The 27,065-nt window shown below is 35.8% G+C and overlaps 1 protein-coding gene across 1 annotated transcript in view; it reads left to right on the top strand.

Moving 5' to 3' along the window:
* LOC129202339 (sodium channel protein type 5 subunit alpha-like) overlaps positions 1-26,756 on the top strand; it is a 47,792-nt gene extending 21,036 nt beyond the window's left edge. Inside the window, 16 exon segments of the mRNA XM_054814927.1 lie at positions 1,530-1,632; positions 3,317-3,555; positions 3,678-3,830; positions 5,006-5,359; positions 6,130-6,579; positions 9,291-9,410; positions 10,706-10,820; positions 11,570-11,724; positions 14,558-14,731; positions 16,338-16,475; positions 18,838-19,092; positions 19,974-20,027; positions 20,987-21,128; positions 22,877-22,977; positions 23,765-24,029; positions 25,606-26,756. Coding sequence (XP_054670902.1) covers positions 1,530-1,632; positions 3,317-3,555; positions 3,678-3,830; positions 5,006-5,359; positions 6,130-6,579; positions 9,291-9,410; positions 10,706-10,820; positions 11,570-11,724; positions 14,558-14,731; positions 16,338-16,475; positions 18,838-19,092; positions 19,974-20,027; positions 20,987-21,128; positions 22,877-22,977; positions 23,765-24,029; positions 25,606-26,756 — 3,969 coding nt within the window.
* The last annotated feature ends 309 nt before the right edge of the window (positions 26,757-27,065 follow it).

Below are 27,065 nucleotides of genomic sequence, written 5' to 3'. Positions count from 1 at the left end.
CAGATGATCATTTGACAGCAGAAGAAGCTATTTTTCAGTCATGAGGGTTCTTCAAGATGCATAGTTCACCTGTACACTCACTTCTGCTCAGTCCCCTACATCACAGTTCTCACTTTGTCCTACAAATAGAAAAAAAAAAAAAAAAAAAAGAAAAAAGGAAGACCTGGAGTGTGATCCAAGCACTGTGAGCTGCTCCAATGTAGAGTTCTACCATTACTCAAATAAATATAATCTGCCACAAACATGGCAGTCGAAGAGAAAAAAGCGTATCAGATAGAAACATTTTGGTAGGACATAATCAGTTCTATAAAAACTTGAATGGACTATTTCTCTGCTGCATATCCCTATTTTAAATCACTGTTTTATAGAATCATAGAATCAGAAATTTTTTATTTCATCAAAGCCAGTAATATTTTACTGGTGAAACACTGGAGCCCGGAGAGGTGGTAGATGCCCCATCCCTGGGAACAATCAAGGTCAGGTTGAACGGGGCTCTGAGCAACCTGATCTAGTTGGACATATCCCTGCTCATTGCAGGGGAGTTGGACTAGGTGACCTTTAAAGTTCCCTTCCAACCCAAACCATTCTGTGATTCTATGATTCTATGATATTTTTACTTATATACCTTCACAAAAAGAAAATTAAACAAATCAAGTTGGACTGAAAGGGGATACCAAGGTACTGTGCATTATGATGTGGTCAATCAGTGGCTCCCAGTCAGCTAGTAGTTCTAATTTTGTCCTCACTGATGCTGTCCTCACTGATTCTTTCTGTTCTTCTCTACCTCAGTGTCTCACCTATTCTTTGCAGCCCATGTTTTACAATTGTCTCTTAGTCTTTGAAGTGTGTGTTTATGTGTCATGAACTGAATTTTTGATGATAATTCAGTGTGTCCCATAAGATACAGGAATTGGCCTGTCTGTTCTTCAGTGCACATCAGGAACACTGAGTTTAGCATTCTGTAACTTCTAATGAAAACAAAAGTAGTCCCATTCCTAGTTTTAGGCAGTTCAATATTAGCATAGATCTTGATAGTCTTAATAGGTCTGGGAAACGTGATAATTTTAATTCACTAAATAACTATTCGTAATATGAATAAATATTTATTGTTTATTAATAATCCATAATTCATAGTTCAATAGCCAATAATTTATTCAAACTGATCATCAGTGTTCTTTTTGTATTTCGTTCTTATCAGTCACGGGAAAGATGGAATGATTTTTTTCCTTTGCTCCCCTGTTAATGATTCTATACTTCTTATACAATGGCATTATTACTGTTGTTATATATTTTCAGAAGGAAACAACTTCTTGAAAAATATTACTGGCTTTGATGAAATGTCCTTTGCCTTCAAAGGCAAACACATGATATTGTTTTATTGTTTTGTTTTACATTCTTTCAGCAAGGTAAAACTTCATTACAATGTGCATTTAAAAAGGGATATTTATCTTACACTGGACATAATTTTTATATTGCCATTTATTCATATTCCCTTGTTATATTATCTTCTATTGTCTTTCTAACCAAAGAGGCAGATACTGCTGTCCTATGAATTGTCAGTGGAGTCTATTAAAGATCCTTATCGAAGACAGAGGTTAATGAGTGCAGCCACTGTTATTACAGATAATTTGCGTAAGTCATTCTTTAGTGTTTTTCCTGTGGTGATTGTGTAACTTGACCTAAGAGATCAAAATGTCACAAACAATCAGCATTATTTTAAAAGTCACTAGGGGAAATTATGCTACAATCAAATGTAAATTTCAGTAAAATAAATATTCCCGTAACTCACGTAACTGCAATTGAAATTACCAAGGGTAAATCATGCCTGACCAACCTGATTGCCCTGTACAATAAAATGACTGGGGTTTGTGGATGAGGGGAGAGCAATGTTTTCATTTACCTTGACTTTAGCAAGGCTTTCAATGCTGTCTCTCACAGTATTTTTTTATCCACGTTAGGGTGTTAGGGTCTGCATGGGTGGACAACCAGCTGGACAAAAAAATGGTTGGATGTTTGGGCTTCCAGCGTCTGGTGAACAGGTCTTATTGTACCTGTTACAGGCAGGTAATGAGTGGAGTACTGCAGGGCTGTATCCTAGGACGTGTCTTGTCCTAAGTGACCTGGAGGAGGCAACAGAGGGCTTACTCTTAAATTTTGCAGATGACAGCAAATTTGGGGGGAACCACTTGCTACGCTGGAGGTAAGAGCTGCCATCTAGAGGTACTTAGACCAGCTGAAAGAATGTGCCAACAGGAACCTTATGAAAATTCAGCCAGAACAAATGTAAACTTCTGCATATCTGCAAGAACCTCTTGCAACAATACAGGCTGGGAGCTGGCTGGCTGGGAAGCAGCTCTGCAGGAAAGGCCCTGGGGGGTCCATGTGGGCAGCGAGCTGAGCATGAGCCAGCAACATGCCCTTGCAGTAGCAGTGGCTGACAGTATCCTGGACTATATTAAAAGAACATAGCCAGGAGAAAAGTGATTATCACCCTTTGTTAAGCACTTGCTAGACTACATACTATGCCCAGTTTGCCCCCCAGCTCCCCCAGTAGAAGAAATACATTGAGTTCAGTGGAGAGCCAGCACGTCAGGGGCTGGAGCTTTTGGTTCAGCCTGGAGAGATGGCTTTGAGGGGACCTTAATATCAGCCTTGCAGTGCGTAGGAAGACATTATCAAAAAGATGGAGCCAGGCTCTTCACAGTGGTGCACAGTGGGAAGATGAGACAACAGACATAAATTGAAAGGAGAGAGCTTCAAATTGTGTGTAAGGAAAAGCTTTCACCATGAGAACAGTCAGACAGAGGAATAGGTTATGCAGTTTCTGACCTCATGACTGACCCTGCTTTGAGAGGAGGATCGCACTAGAGATCTCCTGAGGTCCCTTCCAACTTGACTTATCTTATAAACTTATCCTCAACTATGGACACCAAGATATGGGGGACGCCCTTCTTCATTTTATCCTGGACTTTTTTTCAACCCATGCTGCATCTGTGACTCTGCGGATGTAACACAGACAGTTAAGTTATTTCTCCTTAATACAAATCTTTTATCATCTTTCAATAGTATAATAAACATATGAAGAAATGGGTAATATCACCTGTTTCTGTAATTATGAGATTTGATGATGGTGACCTTTAAATAGTCTGTGATTATTTTGTGTAGAATGAGTGAAAATTATTTTCAATGATGCCATTCTGTTCACATGAGATTGATTTTTGTTTTCAATCTTTTCTATGGCTGATTGTCTTTTTCTTCATCCTACAAAATTCCACATAAGATTATTCATATGCCATTTTCCCTCTTTGTCATTTAGAACTGCAAGAGTCAAAACTGAAATGCCCTGCCTTATGGAAACGTTTTGCTCGGAAGTATCTAATTTGGAATTGTTGTCCATTCTGGAGAGTAGTCAAAGAGAAGGTGAAATTGGTAATTTTGGATCCATTTGTTGATCTCTTAATCATGGTTTGCATTATCGTCAATACCTTATTCATGGCTCTGGAGTATCCTGACATGCCATGCAATTACCAACAAATGATTTTTGTAAGTGACAAGGTAAGTTAGGTCTATGTTAGAGTGAGTATGGAGTTATAACCCCATATTTATGCTGGGACAGTCCCACATGGAGACATACTTTTTCAGTGACTTTTTGCCGAATTTCTTTTTCCTCTTTCCAGGTCTTCACCCTCATTTTTACAGCAGAAATGGTCTTGAAAATCATCGCTCTAGATCCTTACAACTATTTTCAGCAAAAATGGAATATTTTTGATAGCATAGTTGTTATGATTGGCCTAATAAGCTTTAAAGAAAATCTGTCATCTTTCAGGCTGGTAATTATTTCTTTACTCTTTTTTAAAAGTACATGTGTTGTACGGATTCATAAAAAGATTACAGTGAAATACCCTCAAATTATTTTACAGATGAATCATTAAATCAGTTCTTGTTAGTACATAGTAAGCCAACATGAATGTTTAATTAGAGTGAATGTTAAATGAATATTAAAGAATATATTCAATATGTTTATTATACTGTGTATATTGGATACTACAAATCCTCTGGTGCAGTGCACCCTCTTGGAGATTTGACCTAGCTGAGAGTTCACTGGTTCCCTGTTAGGTCTGTACAGTGGCACTTCTCAACTACGTTTCAGATATTCAGTTAGGAAAAGATATTATCTGAATGTTTTCATGAGCCTAAGGATAGCAAAGGTACCTTCACAGCTTTTCCTTTTGAGTTGAGATTTGTAAAATAACATAGCTGTCCTCAAGGCTTAGACTTGGCCTTGAGGTCTCCTCAAGGCTTTCCTCCATGTGAGGGGAGAGGAGGAGTAGCTCTGAGATGTCTATGTATAATGTTAATTTTTTGCTTACGTCCTTATTATGTATTTAGAATGCTAAATTTACTAATTACTTCTAAGATTCTTCATAGCTTTTCAGAGTCATCACACCTAGAAATTCAGTTGAATTCTGTTTCATCTTGTGTATCATGACTGAGAGATTTTAACAGCCTCGAATGCTAATTTGACTAAAAATGTCCTTTTTACTCATGAGAGTGCATAGAATAGATCCCATCTGGCTTTTCAGATCCTATTTTAAGTCAGTTGGGTAGAGGTAGAAAAAATTCTTTTTTCAATTTTTGTCTGATTACATTTGCTTTAGTCCAAAATGCAGTCATTTTGTAAGCCTTGTCCAAGTATCTATAAGCCACTTGATTATTATTACAATTATTATTATTGCTATTATTACTAATACACTTACACATGCTCATATCTAACTTAGCACAATTTGAAAGCTTTGGCAGTTCTCTGTTCTCAATAACATTAACCGTCTGAGTTTAAGCACAGTGCTTTTGGATTTGAACAGTTAGAAACCCTTCTCTGGGAGAAAAATTATGATCCTGTTACTGAAGTAAAGACAGTATGATAAATGCAGGGTCTGGTTTTTAAGTGTTGTGCTGTTAATGCAGTATTTGCCACTCACATTGCTCTCTTGTGTTTTACTTACAGCTCAGGATCTTCAAATTGGCAAAGTCCTGGCCAGCCTTAAATACTCTTATGAAAATAATTCTAAATTCAGTTGGTGCTCTGGGTAACCTCACTCTCGTTTTGATTATCACTGTATTTATTTTTGCTGTAGTAGGAAAGCAGGTTTTGGGCAGTTATTATGAGAATTATTACTATAAAATAAACACCGATGGGAATTTACGCTGGCATATGAAGGATTTTTGTCATTCATTCCTGATTATATTCCGAATATTATGTGGAGAATGGATTGAAACCATGTGGGAATGTATGGAAGTGGCTGGAAAAGGACTGTGTCTTCCCATTTTCTTGCTAGTCCTGGTGATAGGAAACCTGGTGGTGAGTTTCAAGCTATTTTTCAGTCCTTAACGGAATGCACCCAGTTACCCTGGCATCTTTTTTTCTGAGGCAAACATTGTCATTTGAAGGGTATTCACACTATTCTCTTTTCTGGATGTTACTTAATATATGTTTTCATTCTGTCTTTTTTTTTTCTTTTCCCCTGTCTTGCTCTTTCTCACACACAAGGTAACTGCTAAGCAAAATACACAAAATCATTCCTTCTACCCAGAGTATAGAAGAACAGTGCTTTTGATAATTTGGTGTCTGATTTCTTCATCTTTTGTGTTGCTAGGATAAACTAACCAAACTGTTCAGTGCTTTTAAGGCTTACCAATTTATCCTGATATTATCAAAAGTTTACAGTACCTAGATTTTCTGGTTTCTGTGACATATACTAGATCTAATGTCTAAATCTTTTTCATCTACTTGGTTTGTTGGTCAATACCAGATCTTTTTTGATGGTGGTGTTATTAAAAGCTGCCTTTGCCTGCTGTTTTTCAAAATATCTACCTCCTTGTACATTATGGACATCAGAGCACGTGAAAATATATTTGATATACCCAAACCCTCACTTCCTTCCTTCTTCTCCTGCCTTTCCTTCCAGAAGGAGCCATATCATACTCTATTAATATTCCAGAGTAATAGTAAATAATTTCATTGCAGTGGCTGATGAAAGCAAGATTGAGATTTTTTTAATCTAAGGAGAGTTTTCTGAAATGTCTTTTCTGTTAGTAGTGGTGTCTCCAACTTATGTTAACTATTTTAAGGTGCTCAACCTATTCATTGCCTTGCTGCTGAGTTCATTCAGTACTGACTCCTCAATGGGACAAGAGGAAACCGGACAAATGACTAAATGTCAGATTGCCATTGCACGGATTCACAAGGGCCTGCAGTCTGTGAAGGGCAGAATTTGGGAACACTGTGGCAAAATAATGAAACGAAACCTCAAAACAACAGCCAAAAAGACGACTTTGGTGAAAATTTCTACCAAAGACAAAGAGGAAAATCACTATGCCATGACTGATGTCAGAAAGGACATAGACAACAATTGCTTTGACAATTATTACAATACCGAAGAGAATTCCTCAATAACAAGGAAATATGAAGAATATTTAACCAGTCGTAGTACCAGTGTTCCCATTGCATTAGCAGAGACTTACACCGATGAAGGTGATGATGAGCACAGTGTATGCACAGAAATGGAATACAGAAAACGGGTAAGGAATGTTAATATTTGAAAAATTATGGTAACTTGCATCTGTAAATATAGTCTTGGAGAGTCAACAGTAAATGTTATCCCTTCTGTCCTTTCTGCCATTTTACTTTCTTTGTTCTGCTAGTGCCTTCAAAATGCAAGAGCTCCAAATAGTCTTAGTTATTCAATAAGAGATGTTAAATATCCACTTTTTCATCATTCTCCTCATTGATAGCCATAATTCTGCTTCTCTCTGTTTTGTTTCCATTTATTGCTGTCAACTGCTCAATGAAGTTTGATCAAGACAGACATTCTGTTGTTTTGTCTCCTTTGCCTTACAGATGACACCTGGAATTTTTGGAAAGCAGGCCTCTTGTGTTGTTTATATGTTTCTTCTCTGTTGCATGGAATCCAAATGGCATGCAAATAAAGGCTTCACCTGAAAAAAATAATTTCTTAATGGTTTTTTAATCCTCTATGATACTTTGAATTCCCCGTTATATCTCTTGATTTTGTTGTGTTGGGCAGTATTAAGATCAAGTCTTAGGCGCTTAAATACAGAGAACTAAATACAGATTTCTGCATGTGCGTGAGGCATTTATGCTGCCATGATGGTCAATAATAGTGCAATTCATTTGCCTGTAGACAGGCATTTAGGGATATATGAGATAATTCAGCTGTCTTTCACATCCACATGGGACTGACAAGTAAGACACAGAAGCTATAGGAACTCTTTTTGGCATCTGGAGGCCAGAGGTATGTAGAAACACCTCAGATGACACTAGGTATCAGCCACAACTAGATCACTCTGTTTAGATACCTGAGCCTCAAGGTTCTACATACTACTCACCTCATAGATGTCAGGTGCCATTTGAGGTACTAGATTATCTCATACGGCTTCTAAATGCACCTCCAAAAAGGTGCCTGTCAGTTCCTGTAGATGCTGTGCTGTATTTAACTACGCCATGTGTATGTCTTAGGTACCCCTAGGTATCTTAAAAGACACTGAGCAGTTTAGGGCAAGCAACTGAATTAAACCCTTTGTGTCCTCACTGCATTCAGTAGCATCCCTTGCTGCATGTTCACGCTATTTGTATGTTGCCCACTTTCGCACTTCGTATTTTCTCCTGTTTTGCTTTCTTGATTTTGTTTTTCCTTATTTTTGCTTTCTTTTCTCCTCTCTAATGACATGTTATACTTTTTAGTGAAATGAAATTCCAATTACTTTCCTTTGAGGAGGGTGATGTGTTTTAACAAAATTCTATTTGTGAAAACATTACTTTTATTACATGTGATGCAATTGCTTAGAAAGGATACGAATATGATGATCTATCTGCATGAATACATTTTATTTCAGAATCATTGTGTCATCCTCTGAGATTCTTATTCCCTTATAAATATTTTTGCCTGTAGAAGGTAAAGGTGATATCTTTTAGACCATTGACAGTATTGCAGCTGTGTATGAAACATCCAGTAGTAGTTTCAGCTCAGCACTCAAGGACCTCAAGTTAATTTTCTTTAGAAGCCTGCCTTGTTCACAGGCAGTAGTAATAAGAAGCAGCAGACTCTAATATACCTTCCCTGCAATCTTTTGTCAGAAGGTGAACAAAAAAATTTGAACTTCTCAGACCTGTACTAAAGGAAGTACCAATAAAAGCTGGCTTATAGAACAGAAGAATGAGCTGTTTTGCAGGTTCTTCACATAAAGCAAGATAGAAATTCTCTTATGGAAAGTAGCTTATGATTTTAAGTATTTTTATTCATGTCTGCTTATTTCTCCAGCTACCACATGTGAGTAGGAATGAGCTTTCCTAAGATGTTGCAACTGTGGGGTTTTTTTCTTGATAGGTAAAAGCAATGGTGTAAGCATGTGGCAATACGGGGTTTAGCTCATCTAAAAAACATATTCAAATGTGTGAGCAGCAAGCTCAGGTGGAACACCAGGCTTTGGTGACTATACTGTACCTGGATCAGCTTGTTACAGATTGTATTTTATGAGTGCCAGTTGTGATTGTGATATTACCATATTTTAAATCTATCAGAACAGGTTTTTGGGCTCAAAGTGCAGTTACCTAGTATTATGCCATGGCAGAAATGTCAAAACCAGGTGCTATTTGTGATTATCATACGGTCAGTGTCTAGGGGAACTGGTAGGATCCATTTTCTATGGTTTTGGGCCTAAGAAGAGGCATTGTCAGTGGAATATCTTCGGACAAGTTGTCAAAGAAGCAGAAATTGCTGATCACCATAGAATCATCTGTGGCTATTTGAAATATGTTGTCCATAAGCATTTGATGACAGAAATTCTTTCTCTGCTGCAGTGGAATCTGGTATTGTTTGGAATTTGTATTGGCAAAAGGACTGAGAGCTGAGTGGGATCACTTAGCTCTTCTGCCTGTAACTAGAAACACAAAACTGTTGAGTTCCAGCTGCACAGGTTGCTACTGATCCAGTTCGTCAGAACTTAGTGAATTTGATGCAGGAATCCATCAGTGGGCTAAATGTTGATCTTGAGGAATGATACATTTCCACAGTATAACCACAGGATTTGAAATTGAGGAAGAAATCATTCTTTTACATGCCTTTTAAGGATATCATTTAATTATCTTTTAAAAAGACAAACATACTAAATTTTGTGGATGTCTTAAATTCTATTAAAGAATTTTTACTTTTTAGAATGATTATCAGGAAGAAAAATGTGGAAAATGAACTGTTTTGCATTATTTCATGCAGGGAGACAGATTAAGACATAGAGAGCAGTGCTGGAGTTCAAGCAGCTTCAGTCAGATTTCTGGGACTTCTGAAACTATAAGTGGTTTTTCAGAAACACTCCAAAAGAAGGAGCAAAAAGAGGTAATTATGACTTTTATCATCTTGTGGAATATGCTAGAAATGAAAATTGTCACAGTGGTTCTCTCATTCAGCAATGATAGGACAAGCTAGGGTTTTCCGAAGAGTAGCAAGTATAATCCTGTGAAAATTTACATCTCTTTAGCAGTAATAATAGTTTAAAGCATGGAGGTTTGTCTCTCATATACAGCCATGGCTAACAGTGTAACCTAGTATATTATTTTGTACAAAATAAGCAAACCAATTAATCAAGAAACACACTTTCTTTAAACATATCTGATACATAGTATTCATTTTTATAGATAATTCTGTTTGCTGTCATCCTTGGATGCAAAAATATGTTCTCTAGAAACGGTTCCCAAAACAACCATACTTTTTCTGGTCTAGAAACTTAGCTTATTCTAATACAGTGCAGTTCCACATCAAAAAAGGTGAAGAATCATGGCTTGCCTCCAATGACCCGGAAAATTAAATGGAAGTTTGCAACTTTCTGGATTACTACCTCCAAAAGTCAAACCACTTAAGCATTTTCTGGGTTTAGATAAAGTTGCGAGAAGTATTGTTTGTTATACATCATTGAATTATATTTATATAAAAAATTTTAAAGTATTTAAATGCCCATGAATTTAAATAATTGCATTTTTGTCTATGTTGAAGATTCCCTAGAACCTTAAGTTCCTGTAGAGCAGCATGGCTGTCAACAGAGGATGTTCTCCCTTCTTCTGGCTTCTCATTCTTATCCCTATCCTCATGCTTTCCCTTTCCATGTCATACAGGGCACTTACACTTTATGGCTGATAGATTGCTTTGTTCCTTTTTCTTTATACTTGTTTTCCTCTTTGTCTTTAGTTTTATAGGTGTGTAGGTTACCTACCAATAACTACAGTTCTTTGAGATGCATAGACTATACTTACATTTCTTTCCTGCTAGGCCTTCCCGTCTTCAAGATTTTGAGACATAGTTTGTAGCTCTGGAAATGAAGAGAGAATTGTATTGGCATGAAGAAATCAGAGTTTTCTCTAAAGTAAAGTTGTAACATAATATAGTCTCTTATAAATATTTTCTTCCTGCAAGTCCAATGTAGACGACTAGAAGAAACTAAGAAACTTATTAAAGTAATGGAAAAGAGTAGGGATTAGACTTTTCTGTCCTATTATTTGTAATTTTAGTTCAGCAACATTAAGATAATTTATATGCTGCAGATTTTTTTTTGGGAGTGGGGTGATAAGTATAATTTATTTTAAATCTGGTAACCTTATTAATAAAAAGCAAATAAATTCTCTTCTTTTCCTGTGCAGAAATGTGATGTTGGTAGCTATTCTGAAGCCAGCACTGTGGATCCAGTTATTCTTCTGGAGGTGTTTTCCCAGCCTAAAAAAAAGTCACACATACCTAAGGACTGTTTTGCAGAAAGTAAGAATCTTTTATTTATTGCAGTGACACCAAATGAACCAGCATTCAAAGATATCTGTTTGGACCATTTCCAAATTGGCCTGAGACAGTTAGGACATGTATGTTGGTGCCTGGTATCTTAAACAACACTTCAACATTTCTCTGAGCTCCCAGCACAGTGTATGAATATCCAGTTAATACAGCTAATGTAATTCAGAGGACTGTACAGCTCATCCCAGTGTGGACACCTACCTTTGATTGCCTGGTTGGCTCCTTAGACTCTGTTGACTCTCATGGTTCAATCCTAATGCCTTTACAGATTAATGAAGAAATGTATTTCTGGTGCAAAACAGTGAACAGAGAATCTATTTGTAATGTCTCTGCAGCACAATCAAGCGAAATAATCAGTAAAAATAATAATTTACTAAACCACTAGTAAGGTAGTATCTTTTTCAAAAAAAAAAAAAAAGAATAAATGCAGAAAATAAAATAAGCAAGTTTTTTTAGATAGAAGAAATGGCTCTTTTGTGCCCATGAGCCCAAGCTTCTCTGCTTTTTTCCGTGTATGAGTTGTTCTATTAAAAGAGATTATTTCAGCCTACAAATTCTGTCTTTTCTTTAGCTTTAGATTGTTTTAGCCACAGCATTACCCCATAGGTAAGACAGCACTTTGTAGTCTGTAGAAGCTCACTTTAAGATGTCTTACACTTTTTAGATTCCATGTCTCTACATTTTCCATGGAACCAATATGCTGTTCTTTCTCTTTTCAGGTTGTGTTGAGTATTTCCCGTGTTGTGTAGTGGATATCACTAAGTTTCCAGGCAGAACTTGGTGGAACTTTAGAAAAACCTGCTACAGAATTGTTAAACATAGCTGGTTTGAAAATTTTATAATCTTTATGATAATATTGAGCAGCGCAGCACTGGTAAATTTAATTTAATTTCTCAAATTTTGGATTGATGGTTGTCAGTAAAGGAAAATATTCATATTATTATATTCAATTTATTTCTTCTACTCTCACATTTCTTTCCTCAGGGAGAGACAAGAGTATAATAAACATTTCCCTTAGAAGTTATAAGGCTCTCCCTCCACTTGGATAAGATATTTAAATGTATAGACTCATAGTCTTCTTCATAGTTCTTCATGAGACATAGTTCTTCACACACTTGTGTGCTTAATTGGGAGGCTAAACCAGGGTCTGAAATTACTTAGGAAAGCTTAAAAAATAAAAGTACTTCTAAATTTGTAAAACAGACTAACTGCTCGGTAAAAATTTAGATTGAAAATCATCCAGTCATTAAGATAATCAGAATCTAAAAGTGAAGATGGCTGTAAACTGGTAGGTGACTTAATGTTTCATTACTAGTCTGATTATATCTGTTTCTACTGAAGAATAGGGGAAGTTTTATTTGATTTGAAAACATATTCACTAAGTCTACTGAAAGTAATTTGTTAAACCATGATGTACTACAAAAGGAACATAACCAACTAGTGTGAAAGTGATTGATGTGGTAGATGTCAGAATTTTCCAAATAAAATCTGTTCTGCGTGCGTTAAGTTTAGGTTGTACACTGAACCACAAATTTGAACTGTCTGCTTTAAAATTTCTGTGGCAAAATCCACATGGGATTCCCATGAGGGCTCCTCTGCACTCAGGTGGAACCAAATGGAAGGAAGGGAAGGGAAGGGAAGGGACGGGAAGGGAGGGAGGGAGGGAGGGAGGGAGGGAGGAAGGAAGGAAGGAAGGAAGGAAGGAAGGAAGGAAGGAAGGAAGGAAGGAAGGAAGAAAACTGAGTTATTTAATGTACTGTAGGATCCGGCTCAGTTGAACACAAAACTAGTTGCTATCCAGATGCAAAATAAGGAAACAATAATGATTTCTTTTCGTCAAAAATGTATTGTGGTGTTGAGAACTTTAACATTTCTAGGATACTGTTGTCCTCTTGCAAAAAGGGACTTGTCCATTTTCTGTTTGTTCATAAAGTTGTTTGCTGATAGGGAATTTCCTGAATCAGCTGGAATGAAGGGATACCATACCATCAGGCATGTCCATGGCTTGAAAGTAAATTAAATGAGATGGTGATCATCGAAAAGTACATGGTGGGTGCTCAGTGCTCAGAGCAAAGGGAGAGTTAGTAATTAGAAGTTTGAAAGAGCATCGTCACTGCTAATGAACAGGTGATTTGACTAATGGATGGAAATCAAGGTAGCCAAGGTTAAACAGTCAAAAAGACAATTCTAATTATCAAACTTGCTCAGAAAAAAAGCTAGGAAATGGTGAACAGGTGTATGTACATGAATGCTGGGAGTTCTCAGTTACCCACGGTCAAATTACTTGTCCTGTGGACGCAGTGACAGGTCTGCTCTGTACGCATTTCTCCTAATTGTAGCACAGTTGAATGACCACTGCTTCAAAAACCACTTAGCTCCAGAAGCAGTGTTACTGTTTTCTTACACTGCAGAGCAGGAGTGCATGAGTTGTACCAGATTGTTGGTAACTATACATAGGAGCATCTCTATCCTGTGTTTTTTCAGTGGGAATATAAAATGGAAACACAGCAATGATTTTGCATGAGTTTATTGTTTCAGGTCTCGATCTAAACAGCTGGTTATGCTCCTGATCCCCCTTATCGATGATCTTTTAGACTGGGTTTAGCATTTCAGCTTTTTTACTCGTCTCATGGCAAGAAATAAGACAGAAAGTTAGCAGCTGCAGAGGCAATGTCAGAGGAGACATAGATTTGAATGAGGATAAAAGAAAGGGAAGTTGTAAAATGCTCTGATGTACTCTAGAGACATAGTGAGCTCTTGAGGCAGAGTGTGAAAGAGAAGGAGACAAGAGGAGATTGAGTAATTTGTATCTAGGAACTGTAGGGTGTGGGAAAGGATGTGGTACAGGGTGGCTTCTGATATATCTACATAAGTAAGAAAAAATTTGAGTAAAAGTAATGATAGGCATGGATTTGTAAGGGGGAAATAGAGGTGGTGAAGGTGGATGGATAGATCATTAGAAATGTTGGCAGCAAAAGAGAAATGAAGTGGAGATGGAGCTATAAGGTAGGGGAGAAATCGATGAAAGGAAGCATAAAGACGTTGCCAGAGGCTTGGTGAGGAAATAATGCAGATGTTAAAAGGAATTGGGAATAGATTTATCAAAAACTTAAAATAAATTAGCAAGGCAGCAAATATATTAAACACAAGTGAGCAATGATGTAAACTACAGCAATCAATAAAACATTTTCCTAAGCCCTCACTGACATTAAAGTAATGTGAGGATTTAGGTGAAAAAAATGTGAAACTCCAGAAACTAACAGTTCCAGTTAAGGTGTTTGTCATGGTTTTTAATATCTCAATTACAACTCTGTCAGCTGACTAAAGATGACTCTTTTGAAAGGTCTAGGTCTGAAAGACAGTGGTTAACATGTTTCATTCAAGCTTTATTATGAAGAATTTTAAACCAATACCTTCAAAATTACCCACTAACTTGGGAAGCCAAGATTTTTGGTAGCCACAATTGACCCTCATCAGATACTTTTTGAAGAAGAGTTGAGCATAAACAACTGAAAGTATGGGATTTTTCGACCAACCTGAAAATGAGACTGTACTTATGTTACAATTTAGGTTTTTACTTCTAACTGTAAAACTAAGTGGTTGTTGCCTGTAATTTAATATGAAATACACAGCCAAACTGTGCGTTCTTGTGCAATTTAAAAGTAATTTTTATAAAACTGTTTTAAAACTGAATTGTGAAATTCCAGGCATTTGAAGATATTCACCTGCAGGAGAGAAAAAATGTGAAAATGCTCCTAGAGTATGCTGATAAAATATTTACCTACATCTTTTTAATGGAGATGCTTCTAAAATGGGTAGCTTATGGTTTGCACAGTTATTTCACAAATGCCTGGTGTTGGCTTGACTTCATCATTGTATGTGTAAGTATTACATTCAGCTTGTCTTACATTTTGAATTTTGATATTTTCTATATAGAGAACTACATGTAAAATGTGATTGTGAATAAACACAAGTGTAAAAGACAGTTTCCAAAAGCTGAAAAAAATTGCAATCACAAGAGACCGTAGGACAAATTTAAATGGAAATTATAGGTAATAATCAGAAGTTCCTTAAGAAAATTCTATTAACTGTCACTGTCATTGAGGACCATGTTGGTTATAAAAACCTTTTTGAGTATAGCAAAAGAGTGCAATTAGCGATCAGAAATAAAACTAAAGTAAATAAATTAAAACGATACAAAAATAGGAAGCTGTTCGCAGCTCTGCCATTTAGAAACAGAAAAAAGTAGAATTGCTTCCTTAAAGGAGAAGAAATTGAGATGGTAAAGCAAGTGTAAAAGTATTATTGGAAAAATCATTTACCAGAGTTAAAGAAGTGGGAAAATGTGTATTGCTTTACAACCAAAGAAATCCTAGCAATCCTTTATATAGCTATAAAGAGAAATAGTGAAATCATTGAATCATAGAAGAGTTTGAGTTGCAAGGGACCTTTAAAGGTCGTCTAGTCCAACCCCCCCTGCAATGAGCAGGGACATCTTCAGCTAGATCCGGTTGCTCGGAGCTCCGTCCAAATCATCAATAGTGAGATGGAGGAGGCGCAGTGTTCAATATATACATATTTATTCTGAATTCAGACAAATTTAAATAATATAATCCTGCCATATAAAAATGAAAACATTTTGCTTTTCAGCAATACACTGGGAAGATACTGAAGTTAAATATTTTAAAATAAGAACATCTAAACAGCTGACTTCCAGAAACATCAAAGTAGCTGTTTGATAGTCTCTGATTAGTGAGCATTGAAAGTTGTGAAGTACTAGGAAATTTCAACAGGAAAATCTAATATTATGACTATTTACAAAGAATATATAGCATGACTTTAGCAATTACAGTTCTGTAATATTAATAGCAGTGCTGTCCAAAACAGAGGAAAAGCATGAAAATATCCAATGGCTAGACAATGAGACCACAAATTCAAATAGGAAGGAAGAGGTAAATCATGAAGAGTGAAAAAACTGCTTTAATTATTGAAACAATTTTCTACTGTTTTCAGTTCATTTTCTATCTTAGGAAAATCTAAAATGAAGACTGGATACATTTTTAAAAATAATTTTTGTTTCCCATCAACATCTTAAGCTATGATAAGGAATTACTGTATACACTTCTGAGAATAACTATGCATAAAATGGAAATAATTTATTTAAATAATCCTTTCTGGTCTTGTAGTGTATGAAATTATTATAATTACCAATTTGGTTGTTACAGTAGCACTCTAAAATATTATATGAACTGCTTTTAAAAAAAAGAAAAAAGTGTTTAAAATTAGAATGAAAGAATCCTATTATTTGAAAAATGTTAGGAAAGAGTGAAGTAAAATTATATTACAATAACTTTGAATATGTGTTTTCTGCATTTGACTTGCTGGTCAAAGATACTGTAACATTCAGCCTGTGATTGTGTACTGACACAAATAAAATAGATTTTTCTATACCATTTAATAATCTCCCTTTCAATTCAATGAACACAGCTGTCATTCGTTTCCTGGGGAATAGATACTGTTTCTAAAGATACATCACCTTGTTCCTCTGGGAGTGCCCTGAAATCTCTCAGAACTCTTAGGGCATTGAGGCCTCTACGAGCTTTGTCAAGATTTGAAGGGATAAAGGTAAGTATACTGGGGGTTGTGTGCTTATTTTGTAATTTGAAGTTTTTGTGAAAATTACAACTTGAATCTCTGTTTTGGAACTTGATGGCATTAAGATAGTTCAGATTGCCTACTTACATCCTATGGTTGTTATTTTGAAATAATACCTAACAATTTCATAGAAATTTATAAATACAAATGAAATAAGGAAATTGAATTATAGTGTGCTACCACAAGGAATGATTACATACATTAACACGAACACTGGAACATTTTTCCATGTTTCCAGTTTCAGTGCAATTTGCAGAACAAACTAAACAAGAATTTTTTTAGACTTATACTTTTCTGAAACCCATTCTTTGGTTTATCTTTGAAATGGAAAAATTTCATCCAGTGTGTCTGGCAAATTCTTCTGGGGAAAAAAAAAAGAATATTCTTCAAAAAAAAATCAACTATTTTTAATTACTTGTCAAAAGAAAAGAAGCTATATATAGTTATTATAGGAAACAAACTGTAATGTGAGGAAGAAACCTGTACTGTACAAGTTGTAGCTTCTCAATCTTCATGGCATAAACAATGTAGTGACCACAGTCCATCCTTAATTTTTTTCTCATTGCCTGAAGCAAGAAATTGAGACCTGGAAAAATATTGCTTCAGTGGAAAGTATTCCCTTTTTGTAACTCCTTTTCATATTTCCCCTTATTTAGACTGCTGTGCTTATATCAACTCATCTTGACAGTTTATCTAGACAGGCTCATGTGCCACATTTCAGATTCTCCAGGGTGGATCTGAAAGATAACAGTCCTTTCAAGCTTAAATAGGGTGGGATTTTCTTAATCGGAGAGGGGATTCTTCTAACTCAATTTTAAAAGCTGCTCTGAGCGAAGTATCTGGAATCTTTAAAGTCAGTGGGGAGAAGTAAAAAATTGTATAATGCAAATCATCTGACCTGTGTTAGATCATAGAACGTGATGACACACTAACTTTGGGCCCCGGGATGGAGTAAATCCTCCTGGAAGCCATGAAGGACAAGAAGGAATCAGTTAGAAATAGCTAGCGTGAATTTACAAAGGGCAATTTTTCTCTCTCAAACCTAATTGTCTCATATGGTGGGATGGCTAAGGGAGGGAAGAGCCATCTGTGGTCTCAGATATTGGTTATATCTGGTTTGGATAGGTGAACTATAAGCTAGGCAGAAAATTGGCTGAACTGCTTATGCAAGAAATGGAACTAATGTTTTCTGGTAGGTCCATGGTGAGAAAATGAGAGAGAACGAGTCGGCTGTGAGGGATGTTCCAATTAAATAACCTGGAAAAAAGATGACGGTGTGGGTGTATAGCATTGCAATAGATTGTCCAGAGCGGTTGTTTAATCTCCACTCTTGGAAAAATTCACAACTTGACTGGACAAGACACTGAGAAACTTGGTCTATGTTGGAACAGCTGGTCTTCAGAGGTCCCTTCCAACGTGCTTTATTTTATGTGTTTCTAGTATACAGATATTATCCAAGGCCTAGATAAAAGGCTCAGAATTTTCTCATAATGATAGCAATGAAACATTCCCAGAGAGATTTTCACTATGGCCCATGATGGAGTGGTGAAAATTGGTGAAAAGAAATAGATTATAATCCTCAAATTCCCCCGGCAACAAGCATGGTCTTGCCTGTCAGCATCAATGCACTGGATTTGTGAATAAGAGTCCTTATCACTGCTTGTGTTGGATCCTTTAATGTCACCAGCAAAGACACCAAAAGCTGGAATCCCATTTTCACGGGTACCATTTCAGGAAGAGGCTTACTGCTCATCATGGGTTTGCATTCACCTTGTCCTCAAGCAAACCTAAATGAAGGAGGAGTGCTGACCAAAACAACTCGGTCTTCTGGAAGCCAAACTTCTCTACTTTATGTACTGTGTGCAGTCAGTTGCCAGTGGTTATTGGGTGAGGTTCATTTTGTTATGGAGAGCAAGCTGCTGTTCTCTCACAAAACCCCTCCAAGATAAAAGAGAGGGTTATTTATGATACTGTAGTAAAGGCAGATCATACAACCCATTCCCCTTTACCTGATTCTTAGATCCCATAGCTACTATAGACTCATAATCTTATTTTATGTATTTCTTTTACCCAAGGATAATTCTGGTTGCCATCTGTTTTACTTCCTTCCTCAGAAAGGCAGGATAGATACCACAGAATTACATGTTAAGACAAGTTTGAAGTTGGGCTGAAGACTGGCTTTAAATTTGTCATCTACTAGTTTTTTATATAGGTGAGAATCTGCAATAGGTACAGAAGAAGAAAAAACAAGTGCTTTTCTGGGAAGGTGTTCTACTGAATGTGCATAATTTTTTAATTTTATTTTTTAATTAATTAATGTTATTTTTTTAAGGTTGTTGTGAATGCACTCTTGGGAGCTATCCCCTCGATCTTGAACGTTTTGCTCGTCTGTGTTGTCTTCTGGCTCCTATTTAACATTGCAGGAGTAAAATTACTTGGAAAAAAATTTTCAAAATGCGTACTCAAGAAAGGAAATATCAGTCAAATTGATAACAAATATAATTGCACTTCCTCTGGTGGAACATGGACAAATAATGATGTAAACTTTGATAATGTTGCGATGGGATACTTGGCTCTTCTCCAAGTGGTAAGTTCTATAAAAACATGCTCAGTTTTGTTTTCTTCGAGAAGTGTGTTGAGCAGCCCAGCCGTGGGACACCACTATGCTTCTGTTTCTCTCACTGAAATTGGGGATTTTTTTAGCTTCCATATTTTTCTTATCTATAAGCTGCTCAGTTCCTCCTAAAGAACACTTTAGCATATGCAACCTTGCATTAAAATCAAGCACTCTGTTTCATGGCTTTTCAATTTTATTTTAATTTTGATTAGCATACTAAGCCTGAAATAGTCTGCATGTTACTGGATTTAAAGTTATTCTCATTTTCTTTAGTAAAAGTTAGTTCAGAATGGATGATATATTTTCTTTTATTGTATAAGTCATGAAGTATTGGGATGCGACTTTATTGATCTTCCTAATACCACAACAAAGGAGAGAAAGGCATTTTTAAAAGTGGCTGTTATCCCTGTGTCTTTTCTAGATGAAGTTTTTTGCCCTGTATCCTCCAAAGTGTTCTGTGATTCTGCAGAGTTGCTAAAAAGTGCAGGAAGGAATCATCTGCTATTTTCTTAGAAATGGTTTTTATTCTTTCAGGGTATATTTGCTAGTTAAGCTGAAACTTTTACTGCTTTTTCAAAAAGCAAAAAATTTACAAAAGATTCAATTTAACATTAAAACACTTTTCACAGGATTCATGGCAAATTTTTTTTCTTTTCAGGAAATATATTTTTTTTTCTCTTTACTAGACTCCAGTGAATTATACTTTCAAACAGATCTTTGGAAGTTATGCACATTTTTTAGCTCACTTTTCCACAAGTCTTAATCTATTTATATTAGCTTTAACTACTTTTTTCTTTTTTTTTTTTTTTTCACTTTTAGTGAGAATAACCTTAATAATGCTTTTTTTTCAGGCAACTTTTAAAGGTTGGATGGATATTATGTATGCAGCAGTGGATTCACGTAAGGTACATCACTAAAATAAAATTTTAGTTCTTTTGTCTTTCCTTCTATCCTTTTCTATTCATACAATTCATTTTTCAGCTTTGTTTGCAATATCAAGTCAGAAATACAAGCATATGAATGCTTCAAACTATGCAATGAAACAATAATCTTTGGAGTACCAAATGTCTCGAATTTAGACAACAGAAAACTGTTCAAAATAGAGTGACACCAAACAAAAAGCTACTATATCAAGAATTCAGAAGGCAAGATATTGCAAGTTTTGGACAAGTCTGGTTTGGGAACAGAGTTCAGAAGGTCTTGGAGGGACTGTGTCTCTGAAGCAAATTTCCTTCTCTTTTAAATGTGTGCAATAACATTAAAATGATATGCATCCTTAGCAGTTATTTCTGGAGGTTTTCTTCCCTATATTTGACATACTTACTATTTCTTCCCCATTTCCATGTGCTGTTTCTCATTCTCTCACCAGTACAGTGTGTTTCAACTTTTCTATGTTTAATTTAATTTGCATTTTCCTTATTCATTCAAGTGCTGTACTCTTGAATGTAGTGAAATATCTGTGAATTAAAAAGATCATTCCTTGTAGAGCTGATTGCAGTGAACTGGCTTTTTAAAACTGCTTCTTGTCTGGGATAGCGTTCCAGGGGATGGCAGTTCACCATTATGTTTAGCCTGAGCTGTTTTTCTAATCTAGGCATTCACAGTATCACTTCTGATTGGAACAGTTTACATATTACTTAAGAATTTGCTAGAGATGGATTTGACTATATAACTTTGTAATTATCTTTAAAAACAGAAACAGAATAGAAAAAGACAGTTGTTCTACTTGTACATCTAAATAAAGGTTTAAATGAGTAGAAGTAATTTATTTCTCCTGACAATAAAAAGATTTGTCATTATAAATTGGAAATGATACAGCTGTGATTATCTGATTTTTATTTTTCTGGTTTGATTTTTTTAACAGATAGATGAACAGCCACAGTTTGAAGCATTCTTAGCCATGTATATGTATTTTGTGATTTTCATTATTTTTGGATCTTTCTTCATGCTGAACCTTTTCATTGGAGTGGTTATCAGCAATTTTAACCAACAAAGGAAAAAGATAAGTACTGCATTAGCTAATTCAGGGTCTCTTGTAATCCCAATTTGATCAACTGAATGCTAGTTTGACATCTAGATGTGTAACATTTTCAGATAACTATTTGACTGGAGAAATTTGAAATAATATTTAGATACCAGGTTTTGAAAATAGGAGTCCCCTTTTCCTCAAAGCTTTGAGTAATTTACCTGTAAATTTTATTTTCATACCAAGTCCTTAATTTGTTCTAAGTGGGAGGACGAGGAGGATTGGGTAGTTTTAGAAAAAACAAGCCAAAAAATTATATAGACTTTGCTACAGGAGAGTGGAATTCTTTTATTCTGCTTTGAAGATTTACTTTGGAGAACAGAATAATCCTTTTTGCTGAGAGTAAATACCTAACAAATGTGATAAGGATAATCAAGAAACACTACTGCTCATAGGAGAAGTAACCACTGCTTTCCTAGTAAAGAAATTTGAAAAGATCTTGTTAATCAGAACTTCTAGAATGAGCTACATTTAAAAAATCCTGTCATGAATAAAGTAACTGTATAGAGTAATTTACTGGGGTTTTTAAAAATTTCTGCATTGAGATCCAAGCTGTGGCCCCAGGAAGAGGCCATCTAGAAATTTAAAGGCTTCTTAAAGCCCATGAAGCACTGACTGCTTCCACTCTTCTCCTCAGAGCTGTTAGATTCCCTGTTCTTTTTATTCAGTAAGAAATGGAAGGGAAAGTCTTAGAATGGAAAATGCAACAACCAAAGAAAAGCAACAGTCAACCTTCCCTGGTATACTTCAGCTTCTTTGTGCCAAGCTTATTTATCAATTGAGTCCTCTCCCTCATTCTTTTAGGGGCTTAAAGATTCTGGAATGTCAAAGGAAATTGAGTTAATTAATTCACTTGGAAGTCTTAAAACAAATAAGCATCTTGCTCATTAAAAAAAAATACCACAAAGACTCCAAGAGGAGGTTTACGGTTTCAAAGTTCACATTTGGAAGACAAGATCTCTTCAGGAGCCATTTATTATTTCCATAGGCTGATTTATGTATCAAGTGTCAAAGAATTACTGCCCTTGGTAGAGATACATAGCAATAAGGCCCACAAGAGATTCTTCTGCCCTCTGCATTTTAACAGAGAAAAGATATGTAGGGGTTGAAGAGTGATCCAAAGTGCAGATGCTCTACTGAACATTGTTACATGCTTGTTTTACAAAATGCTAATCATTCAATGCTTTTATGATGAGTGGCTTCTCCTGAATACTCAGTTCAAAGTGATTGCTAAGTAATACAGGTGGTTTAGATGGTAATAAGATCAGCACCACAAGTTCATTATCAGGAACCCACCATAGAACTCGGTCCCAAAGTGCTTATTCATAATCCTCCATTTATTTGCTAACCCAGCAATATACTTCCATTCCTGCCTTTCCCAAAAATGAAAATGGAAAGTGTTTTACTTGTTGATGAGTCTTGTGTAACTTTAAAAATATGAAAAACATTTGTAAAACTTCAGAAAGGCTCTCACAGTTGAGGAAACTGACTCAGGAACACTGTCTAGGCTAGACTTTCATGATCAAACCCTGATCAGCTTTTTGCAGTACATCTTGTCAAAGAACAAGGGGAAAAGGAGAAATGGTGAAGACATATTTTGTCTCTGTGTTTTCTTAGATTCTACTCACAACAGCTGTAACTTACTTTTTTTTACATAAACTTGCTGGTGTTTATTTAGTTGACTGCTAAAACTTCAGCTGAACAACAGTATTCTTTCCCTTTACTTAGGTGGAAAAGATCTGTTTTTGACTGAGGAACAGAAAAAGTACTATAATGCCCTAAAAAAACTTGGATCCAAGAAACCTCAAAAACCCATCCCAAGACCATTGGTGAGACCATCTTAAGTAGAATATGATAGAAGACTGTATTTAAACTCAGTAGCCAGACATCTGGAAAGACATTTCATGTTAGACCCCATCATCTTCCTCATTCAATATAATACTTACATTTTACTCTCTTTTTCTTAATTCCATCTAATACCCACAAAGAAAGACTGCATTAATTTAAGGAAATTTACAGCCTATTTATCACCTATTCAAACGTACAACCTATTTATAATGGTTCATATTAAGTATTTGCTATTCAAGATATTGGTTACGTAAGTTGCACAATATTGTTTCTGCAACTAGATTGGATTATTGCAGGTGAGAATGAATAGTGAGTAGTACATGCCCCACGGCTGTTATTTACTTTTAAATAATGTTATGCTTTATTTCTTATAGTTTCTTAAATTTAATTCTGGGCCTGGCTTCACATAGTAACTATTCAGAGTTTTTCTTGCTTCTGACATTTTAATTAGAATTTTTCGTCCTACAACATCTGCTTCAATAAGTATTTGTATTAAAAGAGCAATCACAATGTACTCTGAATGTTTTCCTGCTGTATAGTTTTTTTCTAAGGTAATGTAGTTGCATGATACCTGAAAATACTTATCCAAGTACTGAGTGTTTTCTTTGAAGGTCTAAAGAAATCACCTAAAAATACTTCTAGTAGCTTATTCTTAAATTTATATTCTCTTAAAGTCTCTTTCTCAGCAGCACAAATTCCTGATTAGTATTTGAATGTAGCCTGGATCTTAGAAGTACCATTAAGTAGTTGTTCTTGTTCTCTCCACAGAACATGTTCCAAGGATTACTGTTTGATATAGTATCACACAAAGCATTTGACATTACTGTTGTGACTTTCATCTGTCTAAATATGGTCATTATGATGGCAGAAAATAGCCAAAACGGCATCAAGGATATTCTTAATAAAATCAACTATTTTTTTGTGGCAGTATTTACTGGGGAATGTGTCATAAAAATACTAGCTCTAAGACATTACTTCTTCACCAGTGGCTGGAACATATTTGATTTCGCTGTTGTGGTCCTTTCACTAGTTAGTAAGTATCAATCAGTAAGTATTATTAGATCAGATAATGTGTCTTACCAGTACTAAGCAAAATTTCAGTATGAAGTAAACACATATATCTGATAAACAAATTCCAGATCCATTGTACTTTGCCAAACCATATGCAAAGTGATTCCTTCTAAAAGGATATATTTTTGTTTTCCCTTATATTTTTGCGGAGTACTAAAAGGTAAATATATAGTTTTCAATTTTTTTTAAAGCGTGAGTTTTATTGAGTAATTAACAGAATAGTATTTTAATGCAGTAACATCTTTTCTAAGTTATTGTACTTAAACTGTTGTCTTAATGTTTTTATGCTTTTGATTTACATGTAATCACATTAACTATTGTTTTCATGGTAAAAGTAAATTGAGGTTAAAAATACATTTGTATGAAAAATGGGAAAGATTGATTTAGTTAGATATTGGGAAGAAATTCTTCACTCTGAGTGTGGTGAGGCACTGGCACAGGTTGCCCAGAGAAGCTGTGGCTGCCCCATCCCTGGAAGTGTTCAAGGCCAGGTTGGATGGGGCTTTGGGCAACCTGGTCTAGTGCCCATGGCAAGGGGGTTGGAACTAGATGGTCTTTGAGGTCCCTTCCAACCCAAACCATTTGATGATTCTATGAATTTTCCAGGACTTTCTTTTAAGAAGGTGGATTCTGAGGGCTGATTTAGAAAGCTCAGAAAAATTGAATTGCTCAGCACCATTTTAAATCACGGCCACTATTTGTGACTGTGAAAAGTCTTATTAAAATTGGATTGGTTTTGGTTTGCTTTTCAAATAAGACTAGATGTTTATAATTTTCTCTGCAGAGGGTCATATATAGCTATTGTTTCTTGTACAGTTTATTTGGTCTGTGCTTCCTACTCAGGCTCAAGTTATATCACAGAATAAAGGACAGGACAAAAAAACTGACCTGAATTCTCTGCTTCGTCCCTCAGCACAGTGCCCCTTTGCTATCCATGCAACCCAGAAAAATGCTAACTTCTTAAGTCTTCTGTTTGTAATCATTTACATTACTACAGTATTGCTGAAGGTACTCATTAATCTAGTAGTAGGATCATAGGATGAAGTGTGAGGGAGGACGAATCCTGGAAGACAGTTCTCCTTTCTTTTCTTCCTGCTCATTCAAGTGCCAAGCATTAATGCAAGTCTCATGTTTAGCATGTGGCTTAGGCCTGTCGAAGAAGCAGCAATCAGACAGCAGCTAGGAGACAAGCCCCATAGCTTCCAGCACAGGAGCTGAATGGATTTAAAAGGATTTTTTAAGTACTCGAGCAATGCATAATTTCATCCTGTGACTTAGAGAAAGCTGGGGCAACAGTTTCCAAACTATACATAATCTTGATACCTCTTTAATATTTAAAGGTATTACAATTTGTCTTTCTCTTCCTAAGCTCTTTTGTAAGCAGTTGCAGTACTGATGATAATGTTTTTGTTGAAAGTGATGTAATATGATCAATGTTACTTTCAACACCTGAGGCATAGAATATAACAAAATGGACATAAATAGGGAATTTCACTGATATGGCTTGACAAAATTTTGTTTTATTTTTCATTTCAAAGGTATTGGACTTTCTGAAGGCTTTCGAAGTTCGTTCTCTCCTACACTTTTGAGAATTTTTCGTTTGGCACGAATTGGCCGAATCCTGAGATTAATTCGAAAAGCTAGAGGAATTCGCACTCTTCTTTTTGCATTACTCATGTCTCTTCCTGCACTGTTCAACATTGGTCTTTTGCTTTTTCTTGTTATGTTCATTTATGCCATTGTGGGCATGACAAACTTTGCCTGTCTTGGCTGGGAAGGTGGGATAGATAACCTTTTCAACTTTCAAACCTTTGATAGTAGCATCCTCTGTCTTTTCCAAATTACAACATCAGCTGGCTGGGATGGTCTTTTGGTCCCTCTGTTAAAAGAATCTAATTCATGTGCTCCCAACTTAAATTTAACAGATGAACAGAAAAAAAATTGCACAAATAAGGGGGTTGGTATTTTATTTTTTGTAAGCTATGTCATTATATCATTTCTCATTGTTGTAAATATGTACATAGCTGTCATTTTAGAGAACTTCAGTGTTGCCACTGAAGAAAGCACAGATCCTCTTTGTGAGGATGACTTTGATATGTTTTACGAGACCTGGGGAAAATTCGATCCTCAGGCAACACAGTTTATTGAATATTCTGCTCTTTCAGACTTTGCAGATGCTCTGGCAGAACCCTTACGCATTCCAAAGCCTAATAAAATTCAGCTCATATCCATGGACCTCCCTATAGTTAGTGGAGATAAGATCCACTGCTTAGATATCTTACTTGCTTTCACTAAAAGGGTCTTGGGAGAATCTGGAGATTTGGATGGTCTTGAATTACACATGGAAGAAAAATTTATGGCTGCCAATCCATCTAAAGTTTCTTACAAGCCAATTACTACTACCCTTAAAAGAAAACAAGAGGAGGTATCTGCTCTAATTATACAAAGGGCCTTCAGGAGGCATTTGATGGAGCGTTCTTTTAAAAATAAATCTTTCTTATACCGTCATAAACATTATAACAGTGCTGTCTTTGAAGAAGAAACACATGAGAGGGAAAGTCTTATTGCATCAATGTTTAATAATAATGAGGGTAGGAAGCTAGATAAATCACGGACTACATCTTCCATATCTCTCCCTTTATATTATGATGGTATTGCTGAAACAGATAGCGATAACGTGGACACATAAGGATGCCCTGGACTGCAGCATTTTTGATTAAACCAATATCAGTTATTTTCAGATGGAGAAAGTATTTTGATCCAAAGCATAATACTCTAAATTTAGAATAATGATGGCAGCCTGTAAGTATTGTGATTGTTCAATTTTACAAATGTTCCTTAAAACAATTAAGATTTGAACAACTATGTCATAAATATTATAGGAAGATCAAACCATGAAATTTTTTTCCTCAGCTACTGGAGCGAGTTAATTTTTACACCTGTCATTTTTTTTGTACTACTTCACATTTCTGAGTTTACAGAAGAAATCTGTAAAGAT

The sequence above is a fragment of the Grus americana genome, chromosome 2 (assembly GCF_028858705.1).
Source record: "Grus americana isolate bGruAme1 chromosome 2, bGruAme1.mat, whole genome shotgun sequence".
NCBI lineage: Eukaryota > Metazoa > Chordata > Aves > Gruiformes > Gruidae > Grus > Grus americana.
The sequence above is the reverse complement of the archived record's forward strand: the minus strand, read 5'-3'. Positions and strand labels throughout refer to the sequence as shown.